Source organism: Ischnura elegans, chromosome 7 (genome assembly GCF_921293095.1).
Source record: "Ischnura elegans chromosome 7, ioIscEleg1.1, whole genome shotgun sequence".
Lineage (NCBI taxonomy): Eukaryota > Metazoa > Arthropoda > Insecta > Odonata > Coenagrionidae > Ischnura > Ischnura elegans.
The window spans coordinates 25,172,909-25,194,771 of NC_060252.1; the positions used below are offsets into that span (position 1 = coordinate 25,172,909).

The 21,863-nt window shown below is 38.6% G+C and overlaps 1 protein-coding gene across 1 annotated transcript; it reads left to right on the forward strand.

Moving 5' to 3' along the window:
- The first annotated feature begins 84 nt into the window (after positions 1 to 84).
- On the forward strand, positions 85 to 16,515 carry LOC124162699. Its single transcript, XM_046539302.1, has 4 exons — positions 85 to 178; positions 6,774 to 6,899; positions 13,499 to 13,618; positions 16,196 to 16,515. The coding sequence occupies exons 2-4, from the start codon at positions 6,783 to 6,785 to the stop codon at positions 16,268 to 16,270; spliced, it is 312 nt and encodes a 103-aa protein (XP_046395258.1). The 5' UTR covers positions 85 to 178; positions 6,774 to 6,782; the 3' UTR covers positions 16,271 to 16,515.
- The last annotated feature ends 5,348 nt before the right edge of the window (positions 16,516 to 21,863 follow it).

Here is a 21,863-nt window from a genome sequence, read left to right on the forward strand (position 1 = left end):
GGAAAAACATGGTTTGAGGGGGAAGGAGGAAGAGGGGCGGAGAAGGGAGGGGAGGGAGCCCATAGGCGAGAGGAAGGACTCTGTTACACCGGGAGCGCGCACCTTTTCCTCAGTCGTTCATTGGCTTTAGTGAACTGCGGTCCTGCATCCGAGCATCGACGGGAGGAACTCTAAAACGGTAAGCTCTAGCGATTAGAAACCGGTATACGCAAATCGCCCTGCAACTCTCTCCATCTTCACCCTTCAGTTGGCATCGCTGGGCCCGGAACACAAGAGTGCGAAGTGAACAGGTAACACTCTGGTGGTCACATTTTTTGTTACCGAGATAAATTTCATATTTTCTACATACGATCACGCAGATATGAGAAAAAAATTAGGCCAATACAATACTCCCATACACGACAATAACACATCCTGAATAACTTAAAACTCTTCATTATTATTATTATTAAAGTTTTCTACCGATTAAAGTAGGTTTCCCTGGAATACTTGAGAAAAATTCCCTTGAGAAACATCTCCCTCTCCTTCAACCACACCCCTCTACAATTTACTGTAAGGCCTGTTCCCTTCCAACGGCAATAACAGTTAGTATAAATCGTTGTTAGAATTCCCTCTCGTTAACAAGCAGAGGTGTAGTTGATTCATTTGATTCTGAGGCGTCGAGGCCAATTTTACCGTACAATGACCTGAAGTAGGCGGACTGAGTCGTACCCATTGAGGTCGATTCAAGTGTACATAAGGATTGTTAAGACTAAGAGGATAGCGATAACTATGCCAGATTTCTCCACGAAAAATAGCATTCATACGCCTGAGTAAATAGTAATTCATCTTGCACCCCCCATAATACCAAGGAGTGCTCATCAATTTAAAAAATTGGAAGTTGATCCAGGTGTATTTGAGAAAATTGTACATCACTTCCAGCACAGTAATCGGAATAAAATTTGTGCCTGATAACCACCATAGCTTTTTCTGGAATATGCAGAATATGAGTCATCGAAGTCATCGATGACTCACGTGTAATCGAAGACGAGCTTTGGTTATCACATTAATTAAGTAGATACTTCCGGGACATAATTCAACAGTTATTTTATAGAGTAAAAATTTAAAAATAGCATACCTGCGAATTAGTTATATTAATAGTCCAATGAGTACCAGGGGCACTCATAACTCCAGAATGATTACAGTAAAAAAATTGAATAATTATTACGAAATGATAAATAGCGAAAGGTTCCGCGACTACTCTCACTATGGGAATCGGGAAAATTGATTTTCAATGAGATAAAACGTGAGTGCAACTGCTACATGGAGTTCGAGCTGAGAGGAAGTGAAGGGGAGGCAAAACTGAGAGATTTTCCTTTCGAAAGCGTTAGAAAGTGGGTGTAACGGTCATTTAAACGCCCGACGGAATTTGGTCTCCTTCCTAGTAAAAATGTGTCCAAGATCCATTCTTTTTTTCATAGCCATACCCGAGCGGGTTTAATTTATCCGTCAATCTATTCCACTGCACGCATTTTGAGATGCTTAGCAAGAGAAGTCTTCACCACTCAAAACCCTCAGACAACCTCCCGTTAGGCTGAGATGACCCATTTGGACGAGATTTCTCTCTGCTCTGGTTTACTATCCCGAGATCTTCACCGATGATCAAGTAATTAATAGGGGCCGTTGATTTCTCCTTCGAATAAACATCTTCAGGTGATCCCAGACACGCAGCTTTAATCAAAACACTGATTTTAATAGATTAATAACAATAGCCTTTATATTATAACGTTTGGTATTTATTTTTATGTTTAATTAAAACTTCTATTGATTTGATGTTTATGTTAAAATTGTTATTCATATGTAAAGAAGAGGGATTGCAAGTTGCCAAGGAGTTGTTGAAAAAATGAGAGGGGACATTTATGTGAGAATCATTTAAAAAGATCTGTAAGGAAGGAGACGAGGAAATTGTTTTTGAAAAGAAATAAAAACAGTTTTGGAGGGAAAAAGTGTCTGATGTTGTTTACGTTGGAGCTCAAAATAACAACAGCTTTACAATCTATCAATTCCACAACCAAGTTCCTTCCATCAAAATGCTAGCTAAATATATTTATAGATGTAAAGGGAAATAAGTGAACTAATCAAATGCAATATTCTAAGATTGATCTCTCAAAGAGCACTTGCGAAATATTCGCCAATTCCGTTGAGGTAATTTGAAATGTCTGAGGCCTTGAAAATTACCAAATGTTGCTACGGGCTACGTTTTTTTTTCACACTATGTATATTTCCGAATTTGTCATCCATGAAACAGGTTAAATCAGTATTCATAGAATCGGAAAGTATTAAGTAATTTCTTACATTATAGAATTAACAAGAAAAATATCCATAATGCCAAGTGTCATACCGAGTAGTACCCGCGCTGCTTGCAATGAAATGAAAGCCATTTCCTTTCGAATGAGTCTTTCCATGAGGATTTCATGGGTCCAGAATATAAATGCACGCAATTCTAACATTTAGCCGATTTACTATATGCATGAAGCAAGATAAATTTGAGTCTTCACCACTACTTAAAAAAAATCCAAATGAAGGTTCAGCTCAGAAAGAGTTTTTCCGCATTCACTTTGCGTCATCCCGTTTCGGCCTAGTGATTTTTTCAGTCGAAATATGTTTTATTATTTTCAATGCATTCAGCCAAATTATTGGTAGTTATTTTTATTCACCCCTATATTTGTACGCAGCCAAAAACAAGCCGATTGAAATGTACACTACAATAAATATATATTAAATTTTATCTTTTTAATATCAATTTCAATCACTATTCGTTAAGTTACGGTCTCATAATTGATTTAAAAAATTAGGAAAAACTTTTCTCTAGTTTACCGTGGGTCTTACATCGATAGGCTTCTTGAAATGCAGCGAAAATTTATCGGGACGCAAACTTATATTGCGTGAATCTTATTCAGATAAAAAAACACGTCCTTAACACCAAAAATATCTTCAGCGGTGGACTGCTAAATTTCAAGGCTGAAACTTTTTCCCTTCCATAACCTTCCTTTTCTCCGTTATGATGAAATATAAACCTTAATAGCATCTCCGTAATGTATAAGTTAATGAGACATGAATACGCACTGAAAAAATTTCTGTCGAGCACGATCTACTTTCACGACAATACGACCCCTCAAACAATAATTATAGATGCATAGTAAATTCAGTGATCACCAACAAATAAAGATCCTAGGGTTATTTTGTCCAAATCCTTAATTTCTTTTCTTTGATAATATTTCCAGAATTTATATTCAGTTAAAAAATTCTTCAACTGATGTTCGATCTTTCAAAGATTACTACTAAAAATTTTAAATTTTTTTAGTCAGACTTAAATTAGATCAATCTCTTAGTAACTCAAAATATGTCACGATTCTTTGCAGTATATAATTTAAGAGTAATCACCAAGGAAAATTTGATTCAATTACTTGAATGACGTTAAACATACGAGTTTTATAAATCATAATTCCCATGCATTACATTTCTGTGTCCGAAAACTTCATTGTTGATGAAAGAGGCAGGGTATAAAATTTCCAGAGTCACAAATGATGATCGCGCTTTTTACGCTGTGGAATGGATCAGCGAATTCCCTCCTACGCTGGCTGAGATTGGTACCTTTTCTCTCTCTCCAGTTATAGTTCAACGGCTCTTTGAAACGTCCCCGTCCTACTTATACGTCAATGGTTTCAATTTTTTTCCGGTCAATTCCCGCGTCGAAAACCTTCGACAAACAAAAAGCGGCAACCGCTTCCATCTCTCTCTTTCATCGCCCTCGCCATTCACAGTTAGAAGACGATCACGGATATTCATTGCGAGCATTTCCTCTTCCCTAATCCTCTGTGGACCGACAATTCGTCTCACGATTTCCACGCACTCACACTATTTGCAAAATGTAAACAGACGTGACGGAGAGATTACACAGCCAATTAACTTATTGCTATCAACAAAATCCTTTCCAAGGGTAAATTTAAATACAATTTGTGTGAAGTCTTCTCTTGCTTTCCACTGGTTTAATTCGTTGAATATCACAAACGTTTCAACGAACGACTTGTACGTCGTTATTTACTGCAGACATTTAGTAAAATTACCCATATTTCTACTACATAAATGACAAGACGCATCGATTAGAGGAGTAGGAATACCCTATAAGTAAATACTTCGGTTAACATAAAAATGCTATCACGAATCCGTTATTGTTTTAGCAAATTCATACCTATAAATAGAAATATTTAGCTAGTATTGAAGCCCGCAAGTAATAGTTGAATTTTCTACGAAACATCACGGTGCATATTTATCATATATTTTCTCTTTTAGACGGATAACGTTGTATGATTCATGGCCTCTCGTAACCGAGTTTCAATTATATAATTTGGCCTCACTTTATTTCTATAAACGGATTACTAGGTCGTAGCATCATTACCCACTCAAATACTTCACAAAATATTTATGCATAGCACGCAAAGCTGTGAAATGTTGAAGAATTGAAACCAATCTTAATAAAAATATGGATAAATATGTACAATATGGCATTAACGCAAGCTGTTTCCATTTTTATGCGAAGGTAATGTATCGTTTTTTAATGCTAAGAGTCGTACAATGCCGGTATAACTAAGTGGGTAGTATTACAATTTTTGGAACCATATGCAGCAAATGATGCCTCAATCTCTCAATTTTGAGGTGCGGTTCATCGATGCAAGCCGGAAACCGGTGCAGATGACCTGTGTTTTGTTATATACTGGACCAAGTGGTCGTGCCTAAGGCGCCCCTTTTCATTTCCGGGTTCTAACCGTGCGTCAGAAAACAACCGCGCCAATTTTGTGGTTTTCCCCTGTTTTCGACAAGAAAAACGAATTCATAGATTCTTAATTTTGCTCTGTTCCTTTTGAGATAAAAAAAATAGCTCACTTACGTTTAGATTAGTACGAATACAAGGCACCCCTCAAGGAAATAAGTGACAAGCCAGCTGCATGTCTCAACAGAGTCTCCCGCAAATGTTCAGAATGTTAGAATATTACCTGAAGGAAAAATACTTTGCCTTGACCGGAGCGGATCACGGTTATATTACAGCAAATTTAAATAGGAATGTATGGTCTTCATTCGCGAAGGAACTAGCATCGAGCAGAGGCGCCAAAGGAAATTTTGCGTGAATACTTTAGATGTTCCATAAATGATAAGCTGATGGAACACCAATCTGTTAACTCAGCCCGTGAACTACTGAGAGTCATGATACACCAGCCTCAATAATGCACTTCACCAAAACCTTCCCCAGTTTTGCACAGCCCCGAACATAGAGCTGCAAAATTTCAAATTCCTGAATTGACGCTTAATTGGCAATGTCACTGAAACACGACCCCAATGCAAAGAACAACAAACACACCGACCGTCGACTGAAGGTTTCCTTCCCAGCCGGTCAAAAAGGGTTTTGAAGCCTAAGAAGGATGACGTTTTGACCTGCGATTTTCAAAATGGGGCGTTGGCTGAAGCTCTCAGCTCCAGCGTTAATGAGAATTCCTCACGGACTTGATAAGTTCGCATAACCTAAAACACAAAATTCATCGAAGCACGAGCACTCTGAAAAATCTCCCCAACCGCCGGGAGTTCAACCGGACTGAAAGGGTGAGAAGCCAGCACTCTATGCCATCCCTATTCCCTTTTATTCAGAACACCGATTCATAATAAAAATAATAATGTCGTGTTTATTTCTAGCTAATTTAGGACTCCTTCCTTACAATTTACTTGTTTTAACAATCACATACATCTTTGCCGTGAATGGTGGTAAATCCACCCAGGCGGAATCAAACCCGCGACCTCTAGCAATGTAGTAGGGGACGTTGCCCAGGCGCCACCGAGGCCGGCATTCATGAGCTCTTATGCTACGCTGCGCATTATTCCATTCGGAGGCCCTTAAATTTGCCGTGGCTAATCGCGACAATGCCTAGCAGCGTTGCGTAGCTAATGAGCGTTAACATCCATTTCAAACGCACCTTCACGTTCTTAGGAATCCATCACGGATTGAGCACAACATCTAACGACGCATTATTCGTGCACTTCCATGCGATGCATGTTCCAACAGACGAACGCTAGTCATAATAAAAGTTTAATAAGTTTGTCACCGTCCTTCGATAATACAAAAAGCGTGAGCTACTCATAGCCTCTTTAAATAATATCACAGCATGCCACACTGAATCATCCCAAAAAATCAATCAATTTCAAAATGAAAGCGAATAAGTTGATTAGAAAACACTTTGAAGATATCACGTAGATAACTTTAAACTTAACCAGTTTCCCAGACGATGGTCAGTCTCGACGAAGTCACTGACGATGTCTCAAAGCGACGAAACAAGTCGAGATTAAAGTGGAAACCTACAAAAAAAATTTTCGATTCAACATGAAGCAATTTCACAAATTTACGCCATGGAAATGGTTACGCCTCAAACTATCCATTTTTTCAAGTTGAGTTACAAGAAGCTGTAACATTCCACCTGATTTCTATCACAATAACACTATTTATTGCCGGGCTAGGGTTGAAGTTCAACTACATTCGGCTGGCCTCGGTGCCGGTGTGGTAAAGTACTTGCATTCCAAACCGAACCGCGGGTTCGAGTCCCGCCAACGCAGCTGAATCCTATACAGGACATGTGTCTGTGATTGCCCATTTTTGTTTGTGAAAAACCCCCGATCTAAATGATCTCTCTACACTGTTTTCGTGGATATTGAAGATAAAAAATAATGAATACATATCAATTTCTTTTCAGTACCCAAAAATGGCTTCCAGAATATTCCTTGTTAGCGCACTGGCAGCGATACTGATCATTGGCTTCGTGTCATGTCAGGAGCCGGAGGAGTCAAATGACGTGATTCCCGATATAGCAAGTAGTAAGGTAAGTCACCATTCCACATTCAGCAAGCGGATGTTTTGTATTCGAAGCATTTCACTCACAGGTAGGCTTAGCAGGGACAAGGTCGATGTAATATTTTCAAGGCATTTTATTTTCCGTCGTCAATTGCGACAATTCTCATTCACGCAGCGACGCACACGAGCTTTATCATCCATTTCAGACGCACCCTCACGTCCTTAACAATACATCACGGGCTGTAAGCAAGATCAATAGGCGCTTCATTCGCGTTATTCCATGCAAAAACGTGTTCCAAATGACACGAAAGCTAGCGATAAATAAAGCTATACCAGCTGTTTCATGGATGTGGATATCAGCATCATCAACTTAAATCACATCATCCCAAGTGGCAAGGGAAAACATAAAATTTTACTCCAAGTTTCTTGAAAATGATACGCGCAACCTTGAATTCTGATTAAGTTTAAATATATTCGCCTGGAGATGATTTTATAGATTCACGGTAGATTTTATCTCCCAATGAACCCCTAAGCCCCAAGGAAAGTGGAGACTTTCAATTCTAAGAGATTTCGTCGTGAATGACTGATTCCAGAAACTGATTATAGAAATCAACTAACAAGTTACATTTAATTAAAATTAGTAGTATACTGCATGATCCGCCTGACACAAGTGAATCAATAAATACTCAGATTTGCTGAAGCCGTGCTTATAGAGACATAAGTATTATTCCCTATCACAAGACTCAAACGCAGAGTCATTGCTGAAAGACACGGCAAATAATGCCTTCATTTACCGCAGCTATTGAAATTATTGAAAAAGTACTGACTAAATCTTTCAATTTATTTTTGTAGAATGATTTTTATATGAAGATAATATGATGATTTTGCACGTAAGGAATATTATGGAAAGAATTGCGATGCGAATGAAAATAAATCAGATGGCATAAAAAAAATAATGGACTCTCCCTCATGAACAAAATATTTTTCCTTCATTAGTAATTGTAATCAATAAGTTCCGCCAAGAACAAGTGAACATTTAGCCTGGTATAAATTAGGCAATAGAAATAAATTTAGCCTGGTATAAATTAGTGGATGAGAAGATAGAGAGAGAGGTAATAGATGTGATTAAACAAGTCAAAAGGCATATACCTGATGCAGGCTATGGATTACAGGGACGGATGCTATATGGGTATTGGGAAGATTAGAGTTCGCTTAGTAAATAAAATGAAGAAAGGTTGAGAATATCAAGAAAAAGATCTATCAGAGGCTGGATGCCTACAGCAGTGATGATTAAATCTTACACCTCGGCCTACGCATGAGAGCCTACCCTAGCCAATAAATTATCTTTAACGTATAATTATTTCTCAGGCAACCCTGTTGCCTTCTTTTGGTCATCATGGTATTTAACCCTGTGTTCATGTTGGACAATGTTTAAGTCTTTAATTTTAACCTTAATATTCAAGAATGAGGCAGCCTAATGACAAAACCATTTCCTTAGCCTTGGCTTCAAATCTGAGTGAAGCTCTTTGGCACCTCCTCGCAAAAATCATTGATGAAAGAGGTGGTTTAGTGAAAAAATAAGCCCTTCAACACTACAAATGTAAAACCTACACGCTTTTTACTCATCCCAGGGTGAGCCTTACCATTAACTCCTCAAGCTAACGTTCGGGTCGAATCACTGAGTGGTTGATGCAGATAGGTTGGCTAAAGAAATTATAAACGTCAGTAGTGGAATGAGGGGCAAGAGCACGCATCTAACAAGCAATTATAAAAATTATGAATTCACGTTCAAACAATAATTTTTATTTTTACGCAATTTGTTTGCAGCAACATTTACTACAACACTTATCTTCCACTATCGCAGAAAAAATAAAGAACTGCCGTTATTCATCAAAATGTAAGAGTAAATCGAATAGGAATCTTGCTCCGTGTGTGGGGCAAGTGTCCTCCTCATATGGGGCAAAAGTCCTAATCGCAGTTTTCGCATGTGAACTATCCCTTTCCAGAATATGAGGTGCAAGGTTCTTCCCACCATGTTTTATATTCATTACACACTATCCAATGAAACAATTGGTGGATGTGGGCACAATTTTCCACAAACTCCACAGTGATAATCAGTTTTTCCGAAAATTTAATGCCAAGTCTGCCATCTACCAACCGCCGCTTCCCATCGCTACCCTAAACCTTATTTTTAGATATCTTCATGTATTTATAGTTTCTGGGTGTATGGGGGAACTCGTAAGAATTTCAGAGTATTGCTTTGAGTTATACGTCACTTATGCTCATGCAATGTTTTTGGATTTGGTCAACTGCTCTCAGGAGACATTAGGGCGGATCGCAAAAATAGATTTTTTTCAAATCCATCTGGCACAATGAAAAAAAGTTGTGGGACCGATCAAAAATAAGGCCTGAAAATTTTCAGACCTGTACGTGAACCCCTGACCCTCGCTCAAATGCAATTTAGGGGGGGAAGGTCAAAATTCGAAAAATATAATATTTTATGGTCATTCCCTATAGATTTTGCCGAGTTACTGTCCTTATAGGACAAAAATTTCGTGCATTTTGACGTATCTGCCACCGTTTAGCCACAAAATGCCTAATTTGAGTCCGCGTCCGCGAAGAAAATATTCCAACGCCCACGCAGCGTCGCGGATACCAGAGCCGCAGGCCGATCCCTTCCCCTCCACGCTCGCTTCTCCCCCTCCCACGCCTCTAATACAGCAAAATTCATTCCGCGCATGCTGCTAGGAGGTCGTTTATCTTTGATAATATAAATCAGAAGATGGTAGAAGGTAAAAAACGATGCGTAGTGAGACGACTTGTCCCTTATTTGGCGCCTCGTCGGCGTTAAACAAATCGATGTTACCAACTTTTAGAGAAGGGATGAAATATTTTTAGATCTGCGCACGCAGGAAAGGAGACTACGATCTATGAAGACGCCTCTCTTGTGGCTATGAAGGTGTGCGAACTATGGTGACGCGCTTCTCTTCCATTATGAATGTGACTAAATGGATTTAGCGGTACCACAGGAAGTACTAAAACTTACGAAAATCGTCATTTGCCAAAAGTAGGGTTTTATTGAAGTAAAGAATCAAACAATTTTAAAGGAACATTTTAAATTGTGCGATATTTTTGCGTGCAAGTGCATTGAGGAGCGTAAGGTTTCCCCAATGAAGAAGTATTTTGAGAGACAATCTGACGAAAAGATAAATGATGGCTGCTGGATTGAACCCTAAAGAAACTCGGCAACTGAGGAAAAAAGGGAATCGTAGGAGAGCGTTGAGTCATCATCGTCAATTCTTGTACGGGAAAATAGTATCAAAATTTTTCTTCATCTATTCATCCGAAGAGAATTAAACTGGCGAGAAATTAGCCGATTTGTATCTCTACTTTCCTTATGAAATAAACATTAAGGACTATAACCTCAAATTGGAACTTTTTCGCGGAAAATACGTCTGCCAACTGTGAAAGAGGTATATGCAAGAACCAAGCAACAGCAATTATCGTTCCCGTAACTTTAGCTGACTCAAAAGTCATAACTTCGTAAGATACATCAAAGCTAGTGTACCAGAATTACTTACGTAGACAGAAAAAGATGCTAATTACTGTGAATAAGAAAAGAGAGGGGTCATCAAAGGGCCTTATTTAATTGGAATGAAAGACTATACTCTTGTCTGATGAAAAAAGGGAAGAGGACTTATTAATACAAGTTTAGAGGGGAATGTGTGGTGTTAGTTGAAGAAACAGGGTTCCTCTTTTGGAGGTTTGCCTCCCCCGTCGGAGGATTAGCAAAAGTTATAAAATCTGCGATTATCGATTCCTTTCCGAGTGAAAATTAGATACACAGAATTAAAAAGGATTTGATTATGATGGTACTAAGCGAATAGCGCCCAAAAAGGAGGCATCATCCCTTTGCTAAGTATAAGCATAATTACAACATCCCTTGCAGTGTGGGTAGACTCTTCTCGGGATTCCCACCGGGTTAATTTTTCCATAATGGCCAACATTTCAAGCTCCGACTGGGGGCTCATCCTAAGGGATAAATTTTGTTGAACCCCGAAAAGAGTTTACACACATCATTGGCCGGGAAAGCATCAAATCGTATTTCATCCCTTACAGTGGTCTATTTACTAATTGCACTAAGTTGACTTGGATTTGCGACATAAACGTTGGGAGGGTAATCTAGGGACCCAATTTGCGTTTCTGCAAGGATTCGTTTGGCGACCAATCCGAGATTTTTTTAATTGCTGGATTTTAATATCGACGTAAAGGACTACCCGCTGATGATATATTGGAGAGAGACTCCGGTTCCTTCGGATATATCTGAGCTTAGAGCTGTGGAATTTAAAAATCTATTGATGAAAGTTCAAATTTGAATTTCAATATTCCTTTTATTATACATACGGACGAGAGATTCGCGAAAGAATTTACCAAAACTTTGTTGAAGGAAGCAAAAGACGAGGAATGACACCAACATAAGAAATACAGACTGGAAAGCAGGTAATTGAGTAATTCCTTCATGATTGTTCCTCACTGGACGATGCTGATACATCAAATATTAGTAAGACTAACGAAGAAAGACGCACTTGGTGTGAATTTTGCTGCATCTGGGGCGTTCGAGAGGGGAGCGGGGAGGTTACGCCGGCGGCCTTCACACTTATTCATCCGTTTAGTCATAGCTGTCGGACAATACCGGAATAGAAGTGCATAGCCTAAGTTCCCAAACTTTCATAGCCACACGAGAGGCGTCTTCATAGATCGTAGTCTCCTTTCCTGCGTGCGCAGATCTAAAAATATTTCATCCCTTCTCTAAAAGTTGGTAACATCGATTTGTTTAACGCCGACGAGGCGCCAAATAAGGGACAAGTCGTCTCACTACGCATCGTTTTTTACCTTCTACCATCTTCTGATTTATATTATCAAAGATAAACGACCTCCTAGCAGCATGCGCGGAATGAATTTTGCTGTATTAGAGGCGTGGGAGGGGGAGAAGCGAGCGTGGAGGGGAAGGGATCGGCCTGCGGCTCTGGTATCCGCGACGCTGCGTGGGCGTTGGAATATTTTCTTCGCGGACGCGGACTCAAATTAGGCATTTTGTGGCTAAACGGTGGCAGATACGTCAAAATGCACGAAATTTTCGTCCTATAAGGACAGTAACTCGGCAAAATCTATAGGGAATGACCATAAAATATTATATTTTTCGAATTTTGACCTTCCCCCCCTAAATTGCATTTGAGCGAGGGTCAGGGGTTCACGTACAGGTCTGAAAATTTTCAGGCCTTATTTTTGATCGGTCCCACAACTTTTTTTCATTGGGCCAGATGGATTTGAAAAAAATCGATTTTTGCGATCCGCCCTAGGAGACATGTGGCTGTATTATGTGTGTATATGAATGCAACGCACTTAAAATTCTGAAATTAAGCAATATTTACTTAGAGACAATTCATAAATTTCTATACCAGCTGCAATATCTACCGATTCGATCGATAGATTTTTCTTCCTCATAGGAAAATCTACTCAAATTGGTAGCATATTAATTGCGTAAGCTTGGTTTCGCTATTAGTAGGGCCCGCCCGCCTCGTGACGGTGCGGGACTCCTCGTCCCTTCCCTTCCTTCCCTATCCCCTCCCAGGGGACGTCGTCGGGCTCCTATCGCGGCGGCGCCTCCTTGCCTTCTCCCTCCTGTCCTCCCCCTTCTGGGTGCAGAGGTAAAAAGCTCGCGCTTATAGACCCTGCCCCAGGAGTGTAACCCGCGAGCCCGCCCCAAGCGTTTCGTTCACACCAGCTGCAATAGAACGCAAGGATTCTCCATTGCTTCCCCTCAGTGCAGCTTCCTTCAAAATTTGTTATCCAAATTCTTTCCGATTGGCTTTTCTCCTAAATTTTCACATTTTCTTTCCGCACAATTATCAAAGTACACGTGATATTCATCACAGAAACTATCAGGTCATTTAAAAAGCAATGGTATGTAGTGGGGCAGGAGTCAGCGCCCGTGGGGCAAGAGTCCTCATGCGGATACTTGCCCCAGGACTTTTGCTCCAACGGCACTTGCTACACCTAATATACCATAGCACAACCACATGGTGAGCTGCGAACCTGCTGAATGCATACATTTTCGAAGCAAAAAAGGCATTTAAAGGATCGCTAGACAAGCACAGTGGTTAAATAAAAGCCCAAAGCAAAGATAAGAATTCCGCGGTCCTACATTTAGATAAAAGTCGCGTAAAAATGAAAAATAAGAAAAACTCACGTTATTTCGTTCGTTGTGTTCTACTGAAAGCACCCCTCTGCTACATGCGGTCACTTAAATGAAACTTATTGACTACAAGTGGCATCATCCCAACATTTAGAGAAATATTTCGAAAAAGGAATATTGCTCAATGCGGACTCTTGCCCCTCACTGCCTCCATGACGACGATTGTCTGAGGGTTTAAGGAATCCATAAAATAAGCCCCTGAGTGCATAAAATAAAGTTGGTCTAACCTTCTACGAGAATGAAAGATGCAAAGGATGTGCTATATCTACTCCTAAGTTGGCTCTTTCAATGGATTAATGGTTAAGCTATGATGAATGCATTATGTACGTTGTATGTATGTATGCTAATTCTGTGATCTCCTTCTCCCAAAGGCGCCGGTGGAAAACATCACCCCAGAAGGGAGTGATGCCAGCGGTCCAGAAGTGGTGACTGAATCCTCTCCACCATCCGCGAGCAACATGTTCACGAGATTAATTCACGACATATTCCAGGTAATAAATACAGATAAATTTTACAATTTAGCGCGGAATGATCATTAAAATGCCATAAAAATGCTAAACTTACTTTAAAATTTCATTACTAACATTATCTTCAAGCATTCATTAACAAAAAACATTAATCTGTTATCTCCTCGAAATAATATCAGTCAATTGAAAAAAATTATAAGCTTTTATCTACCAACCTTTGCTGTAAAAATTACTATTTAGATAGTTAATGTCCAAAAATAATCCTCATAATTATCCAAATAAAATGTTTAATCGTTTTGCTTGCACCGCTTAGGTAATGTCTTTACTTGATGATGAAATATTGGCACAGCAAAAAATTTAAATTTAAAAAAATTACATTTTGGTGTGCTATTAAAACCAGAAAAATCTTCGATGCTTAGAAAGTGAAAACTCCTATTTACATATGCTCCTTAATAAAAATTTGCTGAAATCGATGTCTTAGTTCAGTGTTGACGATCTAATAGTTCTTTCATAGTCAACCACAAGAATACGCCAAGTCAATCTACAAAAAATACCCAATGAAATGAATACGATTTAATTTGAAAATAATATGTAAATTACTTGAAATTAAAGTAAAAGAAAGACTAGGATAAAACCGTGTACATACATACTGCACACCGCAAAACAAGAAATATTCACTTTGACATTTTGATTAGTAATGGGAAAATGCAAACAAGATAATGAACAATTATTAGTCCTTCGAAGAGTTGCATTCTTTTCTATGGCTGAGGTTCACATGAATAAGTCCTCTATTGCCTACAGCAATGAAAACGTATGTCAGCTAGTCCATCGAAACGTTACGGGGTAATTTGGAGTTTTTTTTACCAGGAGGAGATTTGGAATTAATTTTAATAGTAACCACTAAGTTTTCCAGGAAATCAGAAGATTTCCCATCGAACGCTTCCTGATTGTTCAGAATTAAAAAATGGGGTCACCTCAACTTCACGTGTACAGGTATGAGTCATCGAAATTCAGAAGAGAGCAACAAGGAAAATATGCCTGCGGAGTATCCTGTTCTCTTTCTCTTCAAAGAAAGCTATGGTGACGACATTTTTCTACAATCCAACGAATGATGAGTCACTTTTCGACCTAAATTTTAAATAGTGAAGGGTTTAATTTATTCCGTAGCAATTATTGGAGCCGTTGCGCTAATTCATTGCGCTGATTCCAAATGATAGAACCTGCGAAACAATAGATAGAATGGCTATATATTTCCGGAAAATTATAATACGAGGCGTCTGTTTTCACGTTCTTCCAATGAATGGACAACACTGTGAATCAAAATCGTTGAGTGAAACTAAGAAAAAAATAATGAGGAAAAAATTGATAAAGTCTCTATGGTCGCATTAAGTACTATGCGTTGGTGAATGCTTTCTGTGGGAATTTCAACGGCACCAATCTATGAGTATGCATATTGGTTGAGAAACATTATTTCAAAGACTAATTATCATTGTTCTCAAAACAGTTCAATCTTATAAACCCAACTTGAACAATTATAAGGAGAAGTGTCAAGGAAAAGCAATAGACAAGAGGTGGGAATTTCGATTCATTTTGCGGATTCGGTTGATGGGATTTGATTCAAGGCAATTAATTGGTTCATTGAATCGTTCATAATGAACCAAATGAACCGAGGGAATCTCAAATCCATGTGAATATCGAATCGATATGTGTATCGAAACCATTTGAATCTTGAATCCATGTGAATTTCGAATAGGTACGTATGCATTTCGAATCCAAGTAAATCTCGAATCCATATGAATCTTGAATCCTTGTGAATCTGTCAACTTTCTGCATTGCAAATATAATGAAGGGTCCCAATTCACAGTGATTATCATTTTTAATTTTAAATACGTGTTTAATAAATTGTTTTCAGGCTTCAAAACCTCTTCAATTTGTTTGAATACTATGCTAAACAAAATGAAGTTGATGAATTGTTTTCTCATGTTTTCAAGATTTCAAATTACGGATACTACAATTTTAACTCTCAAAATGGAAATGAATTTGTTTGGATTTTTTATTATCTCACCTCATTTCAGAACCTCATTATAATGGAAATGAAAATAAAAAATTCATAATCCGCAGTATCACTAATTATAAGCCCAGCTATTCTATTAAATTCTCGTTCACGTTAGCGGCAGGTGGCCTTAGTTCTCCCGACAATACGCCTAATGAGGCGACTTTAAGAATGCAGATGGGTTGACTGTTGATGTGACGACTAGTGTAGGCTTACATGAGTTGCATGCTATAATTAAATCATTTATTTTTTGCACAAACAATCACAATTTGTGAAAATTTACTTAATGGCATCGTAATTTACGATCAGATGAGTACTTCAAATTTGAAGAGAGATAACAGATACTTATGTAAGCGGAATCGTAAAAATACTAAAATACACACTCCTCGAATGTTTAAGGGGCAGTGCTACGTAGTTTTTATAAGGAAAATCGTAGAAAAAGAAATACAATTTTATTTTGTGGAGTCATTTTCTCGATTTAGTGACGGAAAATACCTAAGCATGTTTTTTATGAAAATAAAATGGGATTTATATAAACTCAATTTCAGATACCCATCCAAGTCCTGAGAGCAGTTCGAAATATGCTGTCCGCACAGAATCAACAGAAACCAGAAAACCAGTGAACTTCAAGAGTACTGAGGAACACAACATAAAAAACATTATACCCAAAGATATGAATATGACTGATTTTTTGCCTGAAACATCATTTTAACATACCGTGATAAAATCTCCAAACCATCAGGTGCAAGAGTTTAAGAGTGTGATATCTTACTGCATATAACATGTTCATTTAAATTAAATCCATGTTAACAAATAATGATACAACTATTTTCATTGATTTTTACATAATAAATATATCTAAATACTTGAAGTATCCATCATTTCATTAAATATTCCCCCAAAATTCCTTCAAATCTATTGAATTTTCAAGGCAACAACATTGCTACCAAATTCGAGCATACGGCGGCTTTTTGTTGGTATAAATGCATGTTTTCAAAATGTATTCTAGATTCTGGCCATAAAGTAAAAATTAATGATATCAGCATGTTTCACTTCATTGAATTTTGCACAGTCGTTTCCGCTTTAAGTATGTAAATTCCTTCCTGATAGTCCTAATACAGCTTGGATTACGACGAACAGATAGGAATAACCGTGGCTGCTGACTTGATAAAAGCAATTGATGGCTTATTCAAGTGTATAAAAGATTCATTGGATTCGTCCACTATTTACTTAATATCGAGAGATATGACCCCAAATTCAGCTATTTACAGCTGCAACAACTTGAATCGTAATACAATAGTTTCCACATCGTTGATTCTCTCGCAAATGCATGACACCCGAACACCAAAAACTGATTTTAAGGCGTCTATTAGCTTTAACGCGACGCGTCGCGAATGTAAAATTTCAAGAAAATATTCTACAGTTCATAAAAAATCCATCATTTAATTTTTACGCTACGAATGCACTTATGCGCGACTTCGCATTGGTTCCACCTATGGCTGGATTTAGATGATAAGTCCCTAGGCTATTCCACTCAACAGTCTTTTTACCTCCTATTTTTAAGTTTCCAAATTACATGATAGATAATAAAATACATCATTGCCGGAATATATATATATTAATATGTCAAATAAAACACCGTGTGATTGGTACCAACCTTTATAAAAAAATAAGTGCGGATAAGAAATAAAAAAGTCGAGAATTTAAGATGAATGCTGGCCCCTCATGATGTTAAGGCCCAAGGCTGCAGCCTAGTTTGCCTATAAGGAAATCCGGCTCTCATTCTACTCCAGCTATTCACTAGTTTTTCATCCTGAATTTTGCCTCAGTGCAGAAGAGCAGTTCGTGCAATTCCTTATGACAAAGGAAAATTTCATCATAGGCTGATACGATGTATAAACTGTTACGCCTTCACATTCGTGAGTGTCATCGTAGTGTATGAGTGTATTTTTCTGCAGCACCCGCACTCTGTCGATCAGGAAGGGAGTACACACTTAACGGCAGAATCGCACCAACCATGAAACCCATTCATTAACGATCCGTAGCTAATCGCCCTTGAATGAATCCAGAGGATGACCGAAGCTGTAAGCCCAAGGCCGTGGGAAAATCGGCACGACGAGCATTCCATTTGCAGCCATGGGACCAAGAGAAAATACCTTCATACAAAAGCGCTCAAGGAGAAAGCGAAGTAACCCGCAGCCGAGGCCATCATTGAAAACGCAAATTCCGTATTATTTTATTCAGAGAAAAAATTGTAAAAATAGTTATTTATAAAATGTTTTCCTAATTCACTCCGGCTTCCTATGTTTGGAAATTTTATTTTAATCAAATATTCAATAAATATTGATGAGAACAAATTGGTTGTTATGATTTTCTATCATTTAAGTCCTTTCCTTAGTGAGTGCTAACTTTAATGGAAACATTTTTCTTACGTTACATTGCACTCACTAATCGATAGAAGGGATAGGGTCAGTTAGATAGGGATAGGCTTCAACGTGCTGGCATCATACCCGGTGGGCCCCGGTTCAAATCCTGGCGGTGGCAGAGAATTTTCAGAGGTCACCCGATCCCTGCTTAGGTGATGTGTGGAGGACACATCAAGCGTAACACTCCTGCTTAAATGTTTAAAAGATGGTCATAATTATTAAATATCATGTAATCTGTTTGAAATTTGGAATATATTAGTTTTCGATGTCACTTATTCCGAATATGATATTGAAATATAAAGAAAAATTATATTTTGCCAAAAAAATGGAATTTTTGCTGAAATCAGACTAATTGCTAATTATGTCCAGTAAAAAGGGAGGAATATTTTTAATGATATTAGGTTACGAATATGAAACTGATTTTTAAAATTATTCTTTCCTGAAATACATTGAAAAGCTTTTAGGCAATCACTAAATAGTTTTATGAATTATTTTAAATAAAGAGTATCATTTTATGTCTATTTTTAATTTTCAAACATTCTAAACAAATTAATGTCCGATATTGTTACATGTATCTTAACGCACACGTTATACGCATGTACATAATTATGGCTTATAAATATATGCTGGAACATAATAAAATAGCCAAGAAATTTCAATAAAACATTATTGTATACCAGTCAATCTGCGAAGAATATGAACAGGCCCGACGCGTCGGATGGGACGTTAAGTCGTGGTACCCTTGGCGCCGTTCGAAAAGAGGAGGCTTTTTCTGAGCCGGGTTTCCCTCCACCCTTCTTCCCTTCCCTCATCGCGCAAATATCCTGAACTGTCGGTTGCTGCCTCCAAATACCACACCATCGAAATTTTAATCGAAATAAACAGCATTAACACAGACGTTAACGTTGTGGCAAACCAATCAGAAAGACCCATTACGCGATCTCTTATTTCGTCATTTCAATATTAGCCCTCATCGCAGTAGCCATAACTCGCGGTATGGTATTTGGAGGAGGCGACGGACAGCAGAGGTCATTTATGCCATGAGGGAAGGGTATGGAAGAAATCCCGAGTCGGCATTAGTCTGCTCTTAATGTAAGGTGGAAAGAGGATCATGCCTTAACGTCCCACCCGACGGACAGTGTTGAGCATGAACTGTTCTCCATACAACATTCAATCAGGCTCTCAAAATTCTCTGCCACCGCCGGGATTCGAAGGCAGTGGCGGATCTATAGGGGGGGGGTTATAGCCCCCCTCCCATGGATATCCAATTTTCACCAGATAGATGGTAATTTTTTTCGATCCCCACTACTGCTGGAATTGTAACCCCCACTTAGCCCCCCCTTATCCCTATCCTGGATCCACCACTGTTTGAAGGCAACACTCTAGCCACCACACCTACCAGATTCCCACTATAACTTGCGATGGTGGTGGTACTTGGAGGAGGCGACCGAGAGCTGAGGTCATTTGCGCCATGAGTTTAGGGTATCGAAGGAAGGGTGGAGAGAAACCCGGCGTCGGCACTAGCCTGCTCTTAACGAAAGGCACCAAGGGGACCACGGCTTAACGTCCCATCCGACAGACGGAGTGTTACGCTTGAAATGTCCTCCACACAACATTCAAGCAGGGATCGGGCAGTCTCTGAAAATTCTCTACCGCTGCCGGGATTTGAACCCGGGCCCACCGGGTGGGAAGCCAACACTCAAGCCACCACACCAACCCGATCCCCAATATAACTTGCTCTTGCATATGTTTAATCTGAGCCACGGGTAAGCTCCCATACTCTGGACCACACTCTGAATATAGGGCGTCGCCTGTTTTCATGGAACGGCACTAACCCGTTTGGAGGTCGAGGTCCTTGACGGGAAACTGAGCGAAATGAATCGTCGAAAGAAGTTCGGCGACGGTGGCGTCAGATGTGAGGGCCGTGACGAGTGGAGGAGCGCCGTGAAGCGACGCGATAACAGGAAAAGTGCGAAATGAGGCTGTACAGCCAGCAACTGCGATCGAAACCTAAAGTTTGTATAATGAATGGACTTCGAGTGGGTCGTCAAGGCCGGTTTATAGAACTGTCGCACACACCGCACAGAAATTGAGTTTCGTGGTTTCTTGGGTGTCTTTACTGGAGTTTACTTCTCCATTCCATATTGTATCAAATGCTGTTTTCATTCCAGATTCTATTTTATTTGAAGAATAAATTGTAAAAATAGTTATTAATATATTTTTCCTAACTCACTCCGGCTTATTTTGCTTGGAAATTTTATTTTTATTCAATTTTTTTTATTCAATAAATATTGATGTGCACAAATTGGTTGTTATGATTTTCTATCATATAAGTCCTTCCCTTAGTGAGTAGGTACTAACTTAAAACATTATTCTTACATTACACTCACTTACTTACACTCACTAATCGAAAGAAGGGACCGAGATGCTGTTTTCATTCAAGATTTCTTCTTCAATTCGGATTATGAGTTATGGAAGGGGATAAGCGTGGCTTCTGTCTTAAGCAAAAGTAATTCATGTCTTGTCTAAGTGTCAAAAAGATTCACTTGATTAGCCCATTATTTTATCCATGTGGAGATTACTTCATTTGAAAATGAAATAATCGCCATAAGAGGAATTGAATATGAAATATTGAGAATGATATATGGGCCAACATTTTAAGAAGCGGCATGGAGAATACCGAAAAACAGAGAGCTCAGGAACCTGTATAGAAGACCACATGTTGTGACTGTGGTAAGAAGAAGGAGAATTAGGTGGCTTGGTCATGTAAGAAGAATTGTGGAGGATGCAATGATGAGAAGAGTGTGGAAAGGTCAACTGGAAGGAAGGCGCCCTCGGGGAAGACCAAGACTAATTTGGTTGAACAAGTGTTTGAAAACATGAGAAGATTTGGGGGAGAGGTTGAGACGGCGGAGGATAGAGAATTCTGGAAACAACTTGTTGGCGAGGTTAAAAATCGACTTGGATTTAAATGATCATAGCATTAAATGAAGTAAGTATGGAGATTACTTCCTCTGTAAAGCACACAGTACTAATCAAGGAACATTTTCCAAATCTCAGGCAGTCACAACCCAGACTTATAAAGTTTATATAGCCTCCACATACTGATTTCCAACATTTATTTGACGAAGCTTTGTGGGTTTAACCAACGTTGATCCTCCAATTTTCTCCAAGGCATTCAACAAAATGTCGACTACGGGGTATCATCCATATATTTTACCATGCTCGATTATTTCCTGAAAGCAATTACAATTTAAATTAAAAATAAGGTGTCACCGATATCTCAGATTCCGATATTTAGAGAATGGGAATTGATTGAGAGAGAGCTGGAGAATTCAAGTCTTGAAAGAATCTGATAATACATATTTCGAATTTAAAGTTAAATGAGAGTATATAGGAGATAATTGTATCGTGAAAACTCTTATGATTGCATTACTTGGTGCTACAAAAAGCCAAAGGACAATATATCTCGATAAATTCCATTAATTTAAAATAATCAATAGTTTAGATTATTCTGCACCTTATTTTTCACTTTTTTATTTGCCTTTCGAGGTTTCAAATTAACAGTTGATTTTAGAGGTACCTTAGGTAGAAACTCGAGTTGAAATATGAAAAGCTGAGCGCGAACAATATGCAGATTTGAATGATCATGAGGCTTCTCAAAACATCGCCTAAAAATAAGAATTTCAACACTGAGAAGAGAGGCAGATTTACGACGAGGGCGAAAAACAATTATCCATGCATTTAATTGTATCTTTCAAGTGAAAGCATGGTTCAAAATTAGTTTTTT